The sequence below is a fragment of the Meleagris gallopavo genome, chromosome 28 (genome assembly GCF_000146605.3).
Source record: "Meleagris gallopavo isolate NT-WF06-2002-E0010 breed Aviagen turkey brand Nicholas breeding stock chromosome 28, Turkey_5.1, whole genome shotgun sequence".
NCBI classification, from domain to species: Eukaryota; Metazoa; Chordata; class Aves; order Galliformes; family Phasianidae; genus Meleagris; species Meleagris gallopavo.
This window is the reverse complement of record NC_015038.2, coordinates 3,075,854-3,095,253: the sequence shown is the minus strand read 5'-3', so window position 1 is coordinate 3,095,253 and position 19,400 is coordinate 3,075,854. Positions and strand designations below refer to the sequence as shown.

General features: G+C 54.6%; 1 protein-coding gene across 1 annotated transcript; it reads left to right on the top strand.

Annotated features, from left to right (window-relative positions):
• On the top strand, positions 1–19,369 carry LRRN2 (leucine rich repeat neuronal 2). The gene is made up of 2 exons (XM_010724222.3): positions 1–267; positions 16,968–19,369. Exon 2 carries the CDS (start codon positions 17,254–17,256, stop codon positions 19,342–19,344), a length of 2,091 nt encoding a protein of 696 aa, XP_010722524.1. The 5' UTR covers positions 1–267; positions 16,968–17,253; the 3' UTR covers positions 19,345–19,369.
• Positions 19,370–19,400: the final 31 nt, after the last annotated feature.

Below are 19,400 nucleotides of genomic sequence, written 5' to 3'. Positions count from 1 at the left end.
GAGGAGGAGGAGGAAGAGGAGGAGGGGGCAGCAGCGGCTGCAGCGCGAGGGGAGGATGGATTTCTCTCCCCGCTGCCTCCGGATCAGGCGCTGAGAGAGAGCACAGAGGCAGCGTGCAGGGGTGGGCTGTCGTCGCCCCCCCCCTCCCCGTAGGACCGGAGGCTCTTGATGGGTCCAAAGCACCCCCAGCCTTTGTCTGCCCGCACCCGATGAGCGGCGGCCGCAGCGGATGCTCACGGTGATGGGAGACGGGAGGAGACCCCAGTGGTGAGTAGGGCTCCAGCCTTATTAGCTCTGTCGGGTGGTCACGGCTTTGGGGGGGAGGGGGGATGCTCCTGTGCCTGGGGCTTCTGCTGTTTGTTTGGGGTTTTACCCCTTCCTTCCTCTCTGTCTGATCTCTGGTATGAATGATGCATTCAAAAATGAGCAGATAAGCAGATGACAATAGGAAGTGCACGCAGCATCTGTGCATCTCTGCTGAGTGGTCCAGGAGGGGGCAAGGAGCACAACGGGTGCTCCAGGGAAAGGTTTCACTCAGAAGTGATGGGGGAGCTGGATTGCCAGTCCTACCCTGAAACCCTCTCTGGGATTGGGCTGATTCTTGCCTGGGCACTGATGGGGTGATTATGACGATCCCTATGGCGATGCAGTGGGGTTGCATTGGTGCCACCGAGACCGAAATGTGAAACCCATCCAGCATTGCACAGGGATGCCAGCAGGATGTGATCCCGCCAGGAGCAGCACTTTCAAGCATTAACCTCTCTGTGCCCGAGCCCTGGAGGAAGTGTCAAAGTTAAGGCATAAAGAAGAGACTGTATGAAATCCAGCAGCCTGGTCCTGTGCTCTCCTTCCTTCCTTCCCAACCTGCTTTTACCCACCAGTGCCAGGCACAAGCCTGCAGAGAGTGCAGCAAGGCAAAAAGAAAGGGGAAAGCAAACCAGGAACCCTGGGCAGCGGGGGTGCAGCCTATGGGCAGCAGGGCAGCAGGGTGCTGGGGGTGCACAGCCCCACACTGCAAGGACGGCCCCTGGGGGAGGGAAGAAGCTTTGGGATGCTCTGCAGGAGAAGCTCATGGGGTCATTTTAATGATGTCTCTGCTGGTTTCGTATTGATTTTACCCCTTCTTAGTTCCCTTCTCCGTGCACACACTGCTGTGTACAAGAAAAGCAGCCCCTCCTGTGGCTGTAGGGTGCTGCCAGCCCAGCAGCAATGGGGATTGGGAATCCTGGGGTCTGTGCGCCCCTGTGAATTAAGGCCCCTTGGCTACATACAGACCCTGTCCATCTCCTCACCCCTCCTACCCTTCCCCCCCCAGCCATGTTGCTGTGCAGCTGCTGAGCCAGGACCCGGCCCCTGCTGCTGTTTGGAGGACAAGCAGCCCTGATGCTGCAGCCTGCATGCAGGTAGAGCCCGTAGCAAAGCTGGGAAGCAAACATTGCTTGCCTTAATTCTTTGTAGCTGCAGGGTCAGTGCAAGTTCCATGCAGTGCTGACTGCTCCCTGCTGTGGGACTTTTTGAGCCCATCAGTCACTGGTGGTCAGGTCTGGGACATGGGACACCACCGACCAGCTGCCGTCCTCCTCGCTATGGCAGGAGACCCCCATCCCTCCAATCCAGCCTCATTGCAGTGGGCAGAGCTCTCCTTGCGCTGGTGCAGAGCTGCCTTGTCACCCCCTTGGTGTTGGCATCAGGGGCTGTGCAGAGGAGAGATGAAAGCAAAACTCAGTGCCACATTCTGCTCCTCTGCCATTTTAAGCTCATTCCATTGAGTGGGACCTTTTCTTTTTTATTTTCTGCAACGTGAAATGAGAAATTCAGTGTCAGCTGCTGGGGCTGAGCTGTAGGAACACCCATAGCAGGGCATGCTGATCCCTCTGGGGCTGAGAGCTCGGTGATCCTAAATTTCTGCCTAGGGTAGGGATGGGGCATGCAGGGAGGTCTTGAGCATAGACCAGAACGTGGCAGATTTCCTAAGAAGCTGCCAGCATGGCACTGACCCACGGCAGCTCCTTCCCAGCTTGGTATGATGGGGATACATCCATGACTTTGGCTCTCCTGGCCGTGAAATGGGGAAATGTCTGCAGCGTGAGCAGCAGCTCCCAGCCCAGCCCTGGACAGAGCTACAAGGAGCAGGATTGCTTACTGGGAATGCACTGGGAACAGAGAAAAATCACAATTCAGTGAGTCCTAAACTTGTTCCTACGAAGGGAGTTGGTCTCCTTGGGCTCGGGGTTGCATGTAGGGGTTGGGCTTTGTTTGCTGATGCTCATTGACCACCAGTTGTACCATGCCCCAAACAACCCCTGTTTGTTGTGGGGATTCTGTGGGGATCCAGGTTCCCCCCGTTCCACACTGACCTCACACCCAGGCAGCATCCAGCACCCAGGCAGTGACACGGTGGTTGACAGCAGAGAGTATTTTGTGATGAATAAATTTATAGAGGGCTTGTAAGAGGCTGTTCCAATGGGTGGGTTTAGGAAGGGAGTAAATGGCTGAGAAAATCACTCCGGTCACAGCTGGGAGCAGCGGGGGCTCAGCAGGGGGTTGGCAGCCCCCAGCCCTGTTTCTGTGTGCTGCATGTTGGGGGCGGGCTGCAGGGTCCCTCAGGGCAAGGAGTGGGGTCCCAGTGATGCCCCTATCCCATGAGAGAGGGGGGAGATGGATCCTCAGAGCAGCCCCCCCAGACATCTCATGTCATGCTCCCTGCGAGCTGTTTGCAAACAGTGGGAACGACGCCCCGGCTCTGTTGTGGAATGCAATAGCAAATAACAAAGAAATATGGGAAAATCGGGATCCGTTCCCAGACCGTTCACAAAGGGCTTAATTGGGATGTAGCAGTGCCTTATAGCCTGCTGCTGGCTCTGTGCACCGGGGTGCTTTTCACCCAGACGGGCAGAAGAGAGGAACTTAGTCAACAAATCACTCATGATAAATTATTCACCATCCTTACTCAGAATGAATGCCAGCTTCCCCCTCCAGCAGCTTATAAATGCGCCCATATTTTCTGACCCCTCCAGGCCCCAGAGCTGCCCGCTGGATTTAAAAGCCCATCCCAGGCACTATTATAAAACCATATTTTGTGGCGTTTATCACTGGCCATAAAGCAGCCTCTCCAGCATCAAAGTTGGTGTGCAGGGTCAGGGTCTGTCCACGCTGTCCTCCCATTGCCCATAGCTGAGCAGAGCCTCATCTCCAGCTTCATACTGGGAAACAAAGCAGTTTGCACGAAGCCGTGGTGCTCTGCAGCAATTGCTTTGAATGTAAAAGCTTTCATCAGTGCCGAGTTTGCAATCAACATAAAGGGGATTTTGCATTTTAACCAACCTTTCCCAACAGGAGAACTAATCCCAGCTTAGTTTGGGGGTAGAAAACACAGGGAAACCCCACTTATCCCAGCAGGGCCGTGTGGGTGAAGAGCATCAGTGTGGAAAAACAGAGAAAGCGATGCTGGCACCTGGGAAAAGAACAAGAATTCTTCTTTTCTCTTTATGGAACGTTACAAAATGAAGCAATTTGTTTTGCGCCGAATGCGTGTTTTAATTGGGTGCCCATCGCTCTTTCAGAGTATGATAATTCAATTTAATTCAAAGGTTCAGCCTTTCAAAACGTGGTTTGGAAACGCAGAACCAGCCCTGCTTGCTTGACTTGAGGGGTCCAGTTGGGTTCAGGCATTGCTCTGAGAGCTCTGCAGCGTCTGATCCGAATCTGCAGATGCTTGCAGTTGATCCAGAGCTGCGTTTTCCAACGAATGATTTTAGAAACATGGAGAAAATTTGCCAATTCCCATTTCTGAGTCAGTTTTCCTCCCTTCTATGTGCTGATGGCTGGGCAGCCAGGCTTCCCAGGGCCGGATTTGTGCAGCATCGTGTGGGTCACGTTGCTCCATTGGTCCGGAGTCAGGTCAGACCTTCTCACACCTGCGGTGCAGCAGCAGGATCTGACCCTGCATTGAGCAGTGGGAAGGAGCAGCAGTTAGGGCTGGCTCCATGTCACACTGCACTGGGGAGCTCCGAGCCGCAGAGCAGCCAAGCATCACATTTTGCTTTATTTTATGTTTTCCCAAGTGCTGAATGGGGACGGAGAATGGGAGGAACATACAGTCAAAGTCATTTTCCTTTGGGAAACTGCTGTGCTTAGAAGGGAAATGGGTGATGGACGCTAAGGCATCACCCAGCAGCACTGCACTCCCCACTGCGCTGCTCCATCTGCCCTGCCCAGGGCTTGGGGCCAACCTTGGTTCTCCTGGTGTCCTTGATGCAAACGGTCTCCTTGGGCAGCGCCTGTCAGTAATGGGATTATGGAGCTAAATGAGTTGAAAAACCCCAGCAGGGAGGGGGAGAAGTTTGCAGTGAGAGGCTCCGAGCAGCTCCTGTCCACCCAGCAGTGTCCTCCCTTCGCTCTGCTTTGTGGGGCATCTTGTTGCATCTTGCTGCTAAGGCACCTGTGGCACTTAGGGGAAGGGAATGGGGTTTTGATGCTGTGGCACCCAGAGGGTTCTGCTGGTTGAGATGCTGTGGGTGAAGGGAGAGCGCAGGAAAGGGAAGCAGGGGGGACACAGAACAGGGAGAGGTTGAATGTTGCTAAAGCATTTGTCAAAAGATGCAATGGAAAAGGAGCTGTGTGGAAGGCTCAGCACCACGGGGCTGTGCCAGGTGAGAGAAATGGCCCAGCAGCTCTGCATGGATGGGAAGACCCCATGATCCCCATCCCATTGGGATTGTCCTTGAGGTCTTCATTGGTGGCAAAGCCTCTCTGCTCCCCAAGTGGGGCTCAACACCTCCAAACCAAATAGGAACAATGCCACAGCACAGAGCTTTTCCTCCATCCCCGCCCTAGGAAGGGGTGAAGCATCCCCAAAAGCCATGCATGGCAGTTGCTATGGCAACCCTACATTTTTCTTGTGATTCCTAATGACTTATTGGCATTTGCAGTAATCTACGGTTTGAGTGTTTTTTTTCTTTGACTGCTGGATGTTGCTTTGCCTCCCCTCAGCCTCAAAGAACGGATTTATCCCATTGGGTGCTCAGCAGGGATCGGGCTGGGGATGCTGCCCTGGTGTTGTCAGCACAGCTTCCTAGGGAGCAGAAAAAGCTGGAGCCCTTTGCACAAGCAGGTGCTGAAGCACAGCTTCTTTTTTCCCTAGAGGAGAGCACAGACATACGGGGATGGAGAGGGACTGCTCCTGCAAGACAGAGATGCAGCAGAAAGCAGAGAAATGAGAGGAGCCCCATGCAAACCCCCAAACCACCGCAGGGTTGAACAGCATTCTGAGGTGCCAAACTCAGCTTGGAGAGAGAAATCAATGCTCTCTTGTTTTCAACCTATGCTTAACACCAAAAATTAACGCCTCGCCCAGGTTCACTGGGGCAGCTTAGGGACAATTTGCCATTGCAGTTTGTGGGGATGGAGCAGGACCTGAGGTCAGCGTGGGGTTTTCAGTGCAGCTCTGAGCTCTCCTGCACAGCTCCTTCATAGCACAGGATTCTGCCAGCAGCACTGGGAGCAGCTCAACATCCAACCTGCAGTGCCACCCGCGTGCTCCTTATGGCTGTTGTGTCCTAATGAGCTGCTGAAACATCACCTGTGACCCTCAGGTCAGCATAGGCAGACGGCTGCCCTCCTGCCCCTGTGCAGCATTCCCTGCCTGCAGCATTACTGCTTAGCTGAAGAAATATTGTCTCCAGCAACAGGCATCTCTGGAGAAATAACAGCAGACGTCCCATCGTGGCTTAGATTTTAATTACGCTCAGGAATTCCTTCCCTTTTTTAAGCTGTGTTTAATAAACTGTTCTTCCCCACCTGCTGAAGAAAGCGCAAAGAGCTGAGGTTTATCCATCTGAAGGGATCGACATCAAAATGCTGCAGTGAGAGCACTTCAGCCTAAAGCATCCCCTGGGCTGGGAGCAGAGGGCAGTGCAAGAACCCAGTGCTCAGCTGCCCCGAGCTGCTGTCCCAGCACTTGAACTGGGAAGTGAGTCCTTATCCCAGTGCCATGTTGACATGGATGCATGTTCCCCAGGTGACAGCCTCCTCGCAGCAGTTTGGATTTGCTGCCAGCCACGTGGGCAGCAGAGCTCAAAAGGGCTTTTTGACATTGCCCCGAGCATCCCTGCTCTGAAGGATGCTGCCATGGCCTCGGTGTGGGCAGGAAGGGGGGAGGGTTACAGCCACGCTCCTATTGATCCTTCTGTTTCCATGCTGCTCAGCTGGGGAGAGTCCCCTGGGTGATGCAGCTGTACTTGCCTGGATGGAGTCACCCCAAGCAGACCTGTGCTGGCCATAGGCTCAGGATGCCCATGGGATGGGGACAGAGCCTTGTGCTGAGTGGGTTGGGGTCTCAGGGTGACCAGGAGCAGCACGGAGCAATGGACACTTTCTCACGGATTTCATATCTTTGGAGAGGAGGTTTCAAGCAGCTTGCATGCTGCAGCTCCAGGCGTGCTGCTTGCTTGGTTGATTAGAGAGATGTAGGAATAAATGGAAGAGATGTGAGCATCCCTCTCCAGTCCCAGCTCCTGTGCCATGCTGCCTTGATTTTTCACAAAGACTCAGTGTCCAGAGCTTCAGAGCTGTCTGCATCATTCAGTCAGGCTCACCAGGGCTGAAAATCTTGCTCCCTGTTCCCTCTGGAGGCTGTGCTTCATCCCACCCCAACCATCTGTGGGCTTTTCTGTATCTGCAGCATACAACAAAGGGCAATGGTATGTCATGGATACATATACCATCGTTTCCTGGCATGCACCTGTCTCTCCAGCACTCACATCGCTGCAAGGCACAAGCACACACTTGTGTTATGTGTTATGAGCTGCTGTTGCTGTCATGTTGGTGCAGCTCATTAGGTGTGTACAGCATAGGAGTGATCATGTCCCAGTGCCTGGCTGCTGGCAGTGCTCCATGCTCTGTGCCCCAGGCTGCTGGGATTGCAGGAGCTGTCTGAGAGCCAAAGAAAAGTGAGCAAATGAGACCCTGATTCCAGGGAGAGGAGCTGCAGTCTGCTTTAGGAATTGCAGGTGAGAAAAGGAGGAGGAGAGGGAAAAGGAGCCCTTCTAGTGTGGGACTGCAGCAGGTTGCAAAGGACCCAGCTACACATTGCAAGGGCCCCAGCTTCAGATTGCAGAGGTTCAGGCTGCAGGTTGCAAGGGACCTGGCTGCAGTTTGCAAAAGGACCTGGTTGCAGATTGCAAAGGTCCCAGCTTCAGGTTGCAAAGATGCAGGCTGCAAGGTTGGAAAGGATCCGAACTGCAGGTTGCAAAGGACCTGGCTGCAGGTTGCAAAGGACCCAGTTGCAAGTTGCAAAAGGTACTGGCCCATGGATGGGCCTGCAGCATGCCCAGCCCCAGCTCTGCAGGGATCCAGCTCCCACGCAGCAGCGTCGAAGCCGAGATCCTGCCAGCAACCTGCAGGGTGGGAGAAGGCAGAAGCTGGAGGTCTCCGTTTCCGCTGAAATCTGGCACCTTCCCCCTCTCTGGCAGCCTCATTAGAAGCTATATTTACACCCGAGTGCTCACAACACCCTTTCCCAAGCACCCCGGGGATTAAAAAAATCTGAATTCCAGCAGGATGCTCTGAAGAGTCGGGCTTGATTGACAGGAGTTCGGCTGACATCAGGAGCAGCAATGGCTGCAGCACCCCTGGCCCCAGAAGGAAGGGTGGGCAGGGAGAGACATCACAAGCAAAGCCATTCTGTCACCCAGCAGTGAGGACAGCAGTGCTCCCAGTGAGGAGATGGCAAGCGATGAGTTAAGACCCTTCCAATGGGTGAAATCCACGGAGCTGGCTGTGTGTTACAAAGGAACAGGCTGCAAGATGCAAGGGGCCGGGCTGCAAGCTGCACCAAATTCAGCCACTCTGCAGCTGCTCGGGGTGGGTTGAAGCAAGGATTGGGGTCTGCAGCCCCCCAGCAGTGCAGCACACATCTCCTGGCTGCGGTGCCCACAGGAGCTCCACGCCTCCAGCAGGTTTCAGAGTCAGCCCACCTGGGATTGCAAACAATTAATTTCCCCAATCTGCACAACGATCAGCTTCTGAGGTGAACAATTAGCCGGGCACAAATTGTAATTGTCATCTCGGTTCTGATTTTAATTTGGCCTAATGAAGGCTAAGTGATGCCGTCTCGCTCCTTCTCCCACGGCCCCACCACTTCAGGGCCCCGTGGGGATGGGGTGGGCCAGGACCACAGCCATGCCCATGGTGGGGAGTGCAGGGGAATACATTCATTTTTTATTGCAGGCCACTTGTTTGCAGACATCAAGGCCAAAAAAAGCCGTATTTAGGGGAATTGGCTGCCCGTGTCCATGCGTTCTGCTTTGTCACAGTCTGTTAGCCTCTCCGCTTGCCCTTTGAAGCAGGGGGTTGTCATTTAATCTGAAACAGCGCACCATTATTTCCCCATTCTGATTTTACCTCTCTGCTGCCAAACATCTCCGGCCGTTGCCCCCCTTCTTCCCCTTCCATCCCCACATCCCCATGGCATCGTCATCCGCTGCGCCTTTCGGAGCTGGTGATGTTTCCTAGGGAATCCATCGTCCCACCGAATCGCCTGTCACTTGAATGGCTGATTAAATGGAAGGAGGCGGTGGCTGCACCCCTCGTACTGGGAGATCCCATTTGGTGGGAGCTGCGTGGGGCCCACGAAGGAGTGGCAGGTGAAATTGGCTGAACCTCAATGCTCCTCCTCCATTTCGGTGGAGGCTGAGCCTCCCGGGGTGCAGCTCTCCAACAGCACCAATTAAAACCATTAACATTCCCTGGGGGGAACAAGTTGGTGTCCGGCAGTCATTGCTCAAACTGAACAGTAGCTTTGCTTTAAGGGGAAAACACGTTCTGTGCCCTGCTAGGTTTTCAGACTTTAAAACTTGGTGGGTGACATCTGAAACCATAAAAGCAGCCTTTCAGTAACTAACTCATCCAGGTTGTAAAATAGATGCTTCATGGATTGAAATACTTGAGGTGCAGTACCATGCAAACACTCGTATGGACAGATCTTGGTGAAGGAAAGGCTTAAGCTCGGTGATTCTCATGGCTTCAAACGGCTGCAGGAGTGGTGTCACAACCAGAGATGTGACTTGTGAGATTCTGGGACTCTTTGAGAAACCTGGAAGGCTGGAAATCTGCTCTAGATTGGATATTATGAAGAATCTCTCCATGCAGATGGTGCTCAAGCATTGCAATGGGCTGCCGAGGGAAGTGGTGGAGTCCCCGAGCCTGGAGGTATGTAAGAGATGTGTGGACATGGTGTTAACAGATGTGGGTAGGGATAGACTCAATAGGTCACACTTACAGTTGGGTGCAACGACCCCCAAATTGTTTTCCATCCTCAACAAGTGTGTGGTTCTGTGCTTGTAGAGCTCCTCCAAAGCCAGAGCCCATGCACCCTATGCTGGGATCCTACAACATCACAGCACACAGCAGCCCCACTGCCTGTTCCTGGCAAAATCAGGGAGATGTGGGCCCTTGCCTAGGGTTGTAACCATCAGCTCAGCCCCATCCAGCAATTTGGATGGCCGTAGTTTTCCCCTGTTTGACCAAATCAACTCTGCTCCACATCTCAGTGTCACCTCGCTGCTCCCGCTGTCACCGTGCTGACAAGTGGCAGTGACATAGCACAGCAATCAGCTAACGACGGGGGCTCGTTAGGGCCAGGAAGACCCCGTTAGAGCTGTGTGCTTAATTGGGCAGGAGCTCAAGGCTGGAGGGTGCAGGGCGATGCTGAGCATCGCTGCTTCGCTGCAGGTCAGAGCTGTGGCAGTTGGGCTCTGTGCTCATTACCATTTTCTCTTGCTATCCATACACATGCCTACATCCAGCGTCAGGCTGGGTTTTTTCACACTCCTTTCAAACCATTAATGACACATCCCAAAGTTCCTCCCAGAGCAGCCCCTCTCCTCCTGCCTCTGTGACTCGAATGGATGAGTATCTCCGCGGAGCTCAGTCATGCGAAAAGCATTTTCTGGGGCTTTTAGGAAAACAATATTTTGTCAGTTCCTCCAAGGACAGACAGTTATCTCGAGCTGCTCCTTCCCCTCCCTACCCCGCCATCTCCCAGCCATGCAAACACAGAGGGGCTGAAGCTGCACCCACCCTAAGGCCATGCACCCATTTGGGACGTGCGCCCGTTTGGAGGCAAGCACCCACAACCCCACTCTTGCTCTCTGCAATGCAAAAGAGCCCCTTGCAATGCAGCCCCCCATGCCAGCCGGGCGAGGTGCGGGGCTGCAGCCCCCCATTTCCTGCAGGGAGCTCCCCCAGCAGCAAAGCACTGCTGAACTGTGCCACGCACCTCATTGTCTCGCTGCCAAGCTGGGAAGCCTTAAACAGGCGGGATGAAGGCGGCAAATGTTTTCCATTTTCCCTTCCTGTTCCTATCGGGTGCTTTTATTATTATTATTATTTTATTTTAGATCCCTTTTGAATGACAGCTCTATCAAAACAGCTCATTTGGAAATGTCAGGTCCATTCTTGATAAGTCATCAGTCACGGTGATTGGTGCTGACAGACGCCCTGCAACGGTGCTGTGCTATCTAATATACTGCGCTGCAGTCTTTTGTAATATCACATTATTTTATTTATTCAGCATGGCATGAAATCCCTCCTTTAGGAAATGGGAAGAGGGAAAAAAAGTTAACCCTTCCGGTGATGCTTCCTTCTCCTGGATAGCCCACGTGGGAAGCGGCAGACATCAGGCTGTAGCATGGCACAGCAGTTCCAGTGTCACCATTTGGGGCTTTTTTGGGGGCACTGACCCTCCTTGTTGCTGTTCAGCCCCATGGAGCTGCTGTGTGGTCCTCTGGGTGCAGGGGGTGCTGCTCTCCTGCACCCCCTGATCTGCACCAAGCAGCCTTTGTTTGCTCTCATTAAAGCTTCTGCAAAATGCCCAACATGCAAAATATCCTTTTTATTAGCTGGAATTGACGGGGCTGTTTGGGACTGGCATCTGCTCCACTTTCAAGTCCAGGGCTCTGCCAAGCAGCCAGTGCTTGTCTCAGTGCTCTGAGTCTCAGTGCTCAATTCCTCGTGCATTCAGCATCCATTCATAGCAGCTCCTCCCAAAACCCAGGAGTGGAACAAGCCGTGGTGTCACTCATGGGCGTGCAACCATGAGGCCCTGCAGAAAACATCCTAAAACCAGAGCAGGGCGGGCAGAGATCGGAGAGAGCCTTCGCCCCTCCTTCAGTGCTGTAGCCAAGAGTCAGAGCTCTCCTTGATTTGCCACCTTTGGGGATTTCTGCTTTTCCAGGGTGCCCCCCTTCCCCACCACTTTTTCTCCTTTCTATCCTATTGTCTACCCCATAGCCAGAAAGCTGGAGCACAAAAGGCTGCGGGCAGACTGCAGGCTGAGAGCATTAAACCTTGGCTTTCTCCCCCATGAAAATGCTGCTCCTTCCTCCTCCTCCTCCTCTTCCCATCCCCAGCGCCCTATGGCCCCGCTGTCACACGGCAGCAGCGGTGTCTGTCAGCCACCAGAAAATGACAGCAAATGGCAGGAAAAGGGCTCTGCTAATGGCACAAGTGACACGAGCACGCTGTTCACCAGCACAGAGGCTGCACTGCTGCATCCCACTGCTGCCCAGCTCTGTGCTGGGGGGCTGAGGGGTTTGGAAGCAAGCGAAGGGGTTGGAGAGGGGCTCAGAGGAATGCATCAATGCCCCCACTTTGCTGTGAGCCAATCTGGTGCACGTTGGCACAGCTCTCCCCACCAGCCATGGACAGCAGGTCCGTAGCGAGCTCATTAGGAGAGAGCTGGGGGTGATTTCCAGGCACTTCAATAACTGAGCAGCACAGTGGGCAGGAGGAGCTACGTGGCTCATTGCAGCACCGGGGATGTTTGTCTGCCAGGCGATAGCAGGGACAGGCATTGCCTGCAGCACAGCTCCCTGATGCTGCACGGTGCACCCCATCGCCGCGCACAGAGTTTTGGGGAAGAAAGCCTTAATTTCTGCCTCCAAACCTGGCAAAATGGAGCTAAATCTCACGAGCAAGATTCTGGTGCAAAAAACACAGAGCTGCATGCTGGCAAGGGCACGGGGCAGGGACTGAAGGGCACAGCAGCATCCCCACAAGGCATGGCCCCAAGGCTGGGGGTCCCACACGGGGTCCTAAGCAAAAGAACTGCAGGGAGGTGAATGGACTCCGTGCTGAGCTCCGTTGATAGCAGATAGCATTTTCTAAAGCCTGCGGGTGATGAAGGAGCCAAATGGCATTTGGAACCCTGCACGAGGCTCTCAGAGGCTTTTACACAGTGAAGGGCTCTAAATTAGCTATTGCCACTCAGGAAAGAGATTGGGGAGATAGCATTCTGGAAACAGAGAGAGCGCAGCAACAGTTGGAAAGGGCAAACAGCGAGCTGGAGGATGAGCACAGCAGCAGAGCGGAGTCAGTGGTAGAAGGACGGGAAGCAGACACCATTCCACCCATCCCCACCTCTCCCATTGCCATCCCGTGCTATTGGGGATGCCCTGGGTTTGGGCTGTTTGCAGTGGGAAGGTGAGGAGGAAGGGGACAGTGCTGCAGTGGCCACGCACAGCTGAGCCCTGCTGCAGCCCGGAGATGTGCCAGTCGTGTGAGCAGCATCCAAAAACGCACCGAGATGCTGCCCAATGCAGCACGGGGTCTGCTGAGGACACCAATATTTCAGGGTAAGGAACGATTCAGCCACAAGCTGAGGCTGAGAATCCATCTTCCCAGCAATCCAGCCGGGAGATCAGCCAGCTCATCCAGTTTGCTTTTGAAAGACATTTACAAATGCACACGATAACCCTGAGACCAACCCTGAAACCAGGCAGCCCCGGGGCTCCTGGTGGAGTTATCTCAGTGAAACGGCCTCGGGGCTTCCCATAGCTGGAGGATGGCACAGGACCACTCAGGGCCAGCACAGAAGCCAGGGACACCTGTGGGTCCAGAGCCTGAAAGCAAAAGATGAGGAAAAGTAGCCTCATTTCCCAACCCTCCTCATTAAAAACCACCCAAAGCATTGTTGGGGGAGGGGGGGGGTGGGGAGCAGCAGTCTGATAAGGGTGTGAGCATGGCTGCTGCCCGCCGGCTGCGGGTGGATGGGGCTGATAGGAGATGCAGCAGTGGAGCTGTTTGCTTTGCACGCTCCCTGGCAGCATTTTATCTGCTGGCTTCTTGCTGGATGAGCAGAACCAACGTTATCTCCCTCCCTGCCAGGAGAGCTGCAGGACGAGGCCTTCAGGCAGCAAGCAGAGTCTCTGAGTCTGCTTGCACAAAACATGGCTTAACAGAGGAAAGAAACACCCAGAGCAGCAGCCCAGCATTCGGAGGGCTCTGCTCCCTGCCTTGTGCAAATGCCTTTTGGGGGTAACAGCTCAGCACAGAGCATGGCTTTGCCCCATCCGTGCCTTTGCTGGTTGCAAGGATCCATGTAGGATTTCCCATCCTCTACTCCGTGCTGCTTATTTGCTTTACAGCTGCAGAAGAGCCGGGGCAGGAGCATCCCTCCAACCATGCAGCAAGGGCGCAGAGCTGCATAATGCCCCCGAATTTAATAAAACGCCTCAAACAGGCAAAGTTTTTCCTTTGCCAGCTGCTTAATTAAATTGCCTAATGCTGTTTGCGATCACAGCACAAACTCCTGTGTTTAAAGACCACAGCGTTGCCATGGCACTCACCCGGCGGATGGTGCGGGGCTGTGACAAAGCATACAGATGAGAAAAGCAGTGCTGGGGAGTTGCCACGTTACCGGAGGGATTGGGTGGATTTGTAGTTATTTATTTATTGGTTTATTTTCTGACGTGGCAGCAAACTCCCTGCTGAGGTCTGGGTGCTTTGTGCTGAATGGAGAGGCTGCTTTTCCACCCTGGGGTACTGATGCTGCAACCCAGCTGTGCTGCTGAACCAGGTTGCAGAAGGAGGGCCGGGGAGGCATTCAGCTTCCAGAAACACTGAGCGTTGCTGTGCCGTTGCCGTGCCATTGCTTTGTACACAAGGTTTGTATGGACACAACAGACTGCAAGCCCAGAGGGTTTTGCTGTTCTCCTAACATGAGGCTGAGATGGGAGCTGAGCATCCCTGATCCACAGTGCCACGTGTGCATGGCGAAGATTCCACCAGCTTCTCGTCTGGGAGAAAAGCAGAACTCACATCCAGCAGAGGTTCTGCTGAGGTCTCCAGCCACAGCCCCAGCACTCCATCTCCTCTTCTTCTTTTCACCCCCCCACATCCCACCTGCACCAATGGAGGCAGTGCTGCCCATCGCTGTTGGAGGGCTGGAAGGAAATCAGAGCTGGTTGGAGCATCGGCAGATGGCTGCAGTGGGGAGGGGAGAATCCTTGAGTCATAGAATAATCACAGAGTTATTAAAGTTGGAAAAGAAAACTAAGATCACCACGTCCAACCGTCAGCCCAACACCACTAGGCTGTATGCCTCAAATCACAGAACGGTTGGGATTGAAAAGAACCTCTACAGACCATCGTGTCCGACTCCCCACAGCAAACAGGGGCACCCACAGCTCCATCATTTCCCACCCCACCCCACCACCATCAGATAACGACTGGACCTCAGCATTTTAAATGAGATTTAACACGTCAGGTATTGTATGTTAAGCAGGGGATCATTAAAAACACTCATTAGAGATTAACAGCTATCTAGTAGATACTGCCAGTATCACAGTTGTCAAAGTGGCTCATCCAGAATGCTGCAGTTCAGAGATCCCTTGGGATGTACTTAGCACATTGTAGCTCGGGGTTGACCCTGTGCTCCACACCGTCACACAGCCCACAGCGATGCTCCAGCACTGACATTTCACATCTGGAGCCACGGAGGGCTTAACAGCATCACATGGTGATGCTGTGCGTATCCCCAACCACACCACACCAATGGGCCATCACAGCAAAGCCCTGCAGAATGGAATGCTGCAGACAAAGAGGGATAAAGGAGCTTTTCAGATCACGGCAGGGTGCCTTACTTCCAAGTTTCGTAAGTAGTCAATACAGAACCCTTTAACTCGCTGCTGGTTTTCTCATTAACTCAACCTGTGAGGTTTGAGCAGTGCGGATGTGACTTCAGCACAGGGATAAACATCACTGGGTGCCACGACCCCCAAGCTGAAGCTCTGCCACAAATCCCTTCTTTTTGGGGTGCACGCAGGAGAGATGCACGCATGGGTCTGATATCGGCGTCTCAGTGCACAGAGAGGATCCTGCTGGGCTGGAGCAAGTGTGTGCATCTCAGGCTGCAAAGCCCTGCAGAGCTGTGTGTTCCCACCCTCCTGCTCCCTGCACACAAGGGTTGGATCCCCCTTAGGATCCTCCATGGCATCGTGCCCTGAAAAAGAGCAAAAAGGCATTGGGGGGGGGACAGGTCCTCCAGCATCTGGCTGCCACTTCTCATCTGGCACTGCACTGATGGGGATGCAGAGGCTCACGGCTGCCTGAGCACAACAAAATGGGAAAGCTGTGACAGCCACACTCAGATTCGGTAAAGCTGTCATTCAGAAAAGAGGAGGGTTTGGCAGGAGCTCACAGCATGCTCAGGGCAGTGCTGTGCACCCAGGGTGGCTGAGATGGCTGCTAAGCCTTGGAGACGTCACCTGGGGACACCAGTGCAGGATTGATGCTGCTTGCAGAGTAGATCCACTGCTCAACCTCTGCCTTTTGTAGACAGCACCCTATCAGGGTGACAGAAGCTCTCCATCACCTCCCGCCCCATTGCACACCCCGGAGACCATCAGCCCCTCTCACTGCTGCTAAGGGAGAGGGGAGGGCAGGGAGCTGGCTCAGCTGCAGCCATCCATCTCCCACAGCCGGGCTGCTCTGTGGCAGCAGGGGAGAGGCAGCAGCGACCAAAGCTCCTTCCATGCAGTGATTTATCTCCTGGCTTCATCCAGCAAACTTGCTGATGAAAAGACTCTTCCCTTCTCTGTGCCTCATCAATTCTCATTCTCGTTGCTTTTCTATTTTGTGCTGGCTTTTTTTTTTTTTCTTTTTTCCCCCCTCTGGGCTTCTGCTGCCTCTTCATGCAATGCTGTGTGCCAGCATCAGCCCTCCCTGATCCATTTGGGGAATGTGTCCAACAGAACCAGAAACCCAAGCAGAAAATTATGGTTTTCTGTAAATTCGGGTCCTTTTGCTATACAACCACCCAGGCCATTGGAGCATCACCTCACACACAGGGCTTTCCATAGCCAGCCCTGGGCAAGAGCACTTTTCTGGGCTCTTCTTCACAATATTATATATACATATATACATACTCTTTCATATTATTTCTTCTTAAGGAGAAAAAATTCTATGATATTTTAATGGCTGGAGAGATTTACAGCCACAAGAGTGTCCGTGCATTTAAAAAGAAAGATGAGGGTCCATCAGAAGCGGCAGAAATCAATACCACCTTCCCCTCCTTTAATGCAGGAGGTGCTTTAAAGGCAGTGCCCCCACAGCAGGCGGTGCAGGGGTCGATTCTGGCATCAGGTTTGGTTGAGTCGATGCTGAACAAAGTTTGTTTGGAAGCCCTTTATAGGGAGAACAAGGCGGTGATACGAGGGGGTCCACCCAGCATGGATGGGGTTAATGGGCTTCTCTCTTCTTCCAGGAGCCTCTAATGAGTTCAGCGACTCCTGGTCCTGTTAATTAGATCCTAGCAGTGCTTTAAGTGCTGAGGTGCATGGTTAGGGTTGGATGGTTGGTCCCAGTCCCTCCTGTGGTTTCCAGAGGGCAGCTGGGGTGGGATTCCCCAGGCCAGGGCAGTCAGTGTAGGACTAAAGAGGATGAGATGGGTGTGAGAGGTTCCACGGGCTGCTGGTAGCCCTGTACTGAGCAACCATGAGCCAACATCCAAACCTCTTGGGCTGGGAAGGGAGAGGTGATGCTGCTGATACAAAGCAGGTGAAGTGGATGTATTAGTATGCCTTGGGGCTGATGCTGGAGCTCCCGTGCGTGGGGCTTTGCTTCTCCAGCCCACTCCACGTGTGTAAGGTCTTCCCTAATGCAACTCCTTGTCTGCCCTCTTTCAGGAATGATCTTGAGGAGCAACCTGGAAAACGCAGCAGAGTGCCGAAATGAACCCGCTGGGGAGGAAGAGGAGGCGAAGCTCTGATTAGAGGACTGGCCCCGCTCAGGGGGTGATGTGCCCTCAGCTGGGGGGGGCAGGCAGGGCAGTGGGGGCTGATTGCTCCGAGGGCTTCGCTTGGGGCATCTCCTCCTGCAGACCCCATCCCCACCACGGTCACCCCATGCCCCTCTCTGGCTGCACCCCCTGAGCTTTCCCTGACCGAAGGAAGCCGGTCCCACCACCCAAAAATGAGAGGTTTCCAGGGCAGCTCGCTGCTGCTCTGCGTAGTGGCTGCTGCTGCCATCCCCATCGTACCCTGGAAGGTGAAATGCCCTCTGCAGTGCGTGTGCCAGATCAGACCCTGGTACACCCCGCGCTCTGCGTACCGGGAGGCTGCCACCGTGGACTGCAATGATTTGTTCATCACTGCCGTGCCCGAGGATCTGCCAGCGGGGACGCACACATTGCTTCTGCAAAGCAACAACATCGCCAGGCTGGAGCAGAGCGAGCTGGACTATCTCAGAAACCTCACAGAGCTGGACCTGTCGCAGAACAGCTTCTCTAATGTTTGGGATTTCGGCCTGAAGAGCATGCCGCAGCTCCTCAGCCTGCACCTGGAGGAGAACCGGCTGACCGAGCTGCCCGACAGCAGCTTCCCAGGGTTGGGCAGCCTGCAGGAGCTCTACCTGAACCACAATCAACTGCGCAGGATCGCGCCCCGTGCCTTCGCCGGCCTCGGCAGCCTCCTGCGCCTGCACCTCAACTCCAACCTCCTGCGGATGGTGGACAGCCGCTGGTTCCAGATGCTGCCCAGCCTGGAGATTCTCATGATCGGAGGCAACAGGGTGGATGCTATTTTGGATATGAATTTCAGGCCCCTATCAAACCTTCGCAGCTTGGTGCTGGCTGGGATGAACCTGCGGGAGATCTCGGACTACGCGCTGGAGGGGCTGCGCAGCCTGGAGAGCCTCTCTTTCTATGACAACAAGCTGGTGACCGTCCCCAAACGGGCGCTGCAGCGAGTGCCCAGCCTCAAGTTCCTGGATCTGAACAAAAACCCATTGCAGAGGGTCAGGCAGAGTGACTTCACCAACATGCTGCACCTCAAGGAGCTGGGGCTCAACAACATGGAGGAGCTGGTGTCCATTGACAAGTTCGCCTTGATCAACCTCCCCGAGCTGACCAAGCTGGACGTCACCAACAACCCCAAGCTGTCCTTCATCCACCCCAACGCCTTCCACCACCTTCCCCAAATGGAAACCCTCATGCTCAACAACAACGCCCTAAGTGCCTTGCATAAGCAGACGGTCGAGTCCCTGCCCAACCTGCAGGAGATCAGCATCCACAGCAACCCCATCCGCTGCGACTGCGTCATCCGTTGGGTCAACAGCACCGAGACCCACATCCGCTTCATCGAGCCGCAGTCCACGCTGTGCGCTGAGCCCCCCGACCTCAAAAGGAGGCACATTCGGGACGTCCCCTTCCGAGAGATGACGGATCGGTGTCTGCCTCTCATCTCCACCCAGAGCTTTCCCTCCCGTCTGGAAGTGATGGATGGTGACAACATCTCCTTGCATTGTCGGGCGATGGCGGAGCCGGATGCGGAGATCTACTGGGTCACCCCCTCGGGGGTGAAGTTAATCCCCTATGCACATGATGGACGCTACAAGGTGCACCCCGAAGGGACTCTGGAGATCATGGGGATCTCAGCACAGGAGGCCGGGCTCTACACCTGCGTGGCCCAAAACTTGCTGGGGGCAGACACCAAGAGCATCACCGTGCTGGTCAACAGCTCCTTCCCGCATAGCGAGGCCAGCTTGGAGCTGGTGGTGCTGGACATCCAGCCCTACCACATCCTGCTCACTTGGAAGCCGCACCTCAACGCCGTCTCCTCCAATCTCACCTGGTCCAGCTTCCTGCTCAGCTCCAGCTTGGACACAACCAACGTCGCTCGCATCCCGCTGGGGACCCATGCATACAACATCACCCGGCTCCACCAGGACACGGAGTACTGGGCTTGCCTCCACGTGGCCTTTGTAGACTTGCAGGCCAAGGTGGCATGCGTCAACGCCAGGACTAAAGAGGCCATCCGCCACCACCGCTTCCTCGGGGACAAGCAGTGCCTCCTGACACTGCTGGCCCTCAGCATCCTGCTGCTGGCCACCGCCCTGGTGGCACGCTGCGGTTTTGGGGACGAGCCCAGGAGGGCTGGTGATGCACTACGGGATGCAGGGGCCGTGAGAGTGGTTTACCCCCGTCTTGCCCAGCACTGGGCTCAGGGGCCACGCAACGGGCAGCTCCTGGCTGTGGAGGTGCAGGCGGCACCCCTGGACTCCTGAAGGCTGTCACACTGGTTGGGTTGGGTGGGAGTGGGGTGGGGAGAGGGAGGGAGAAA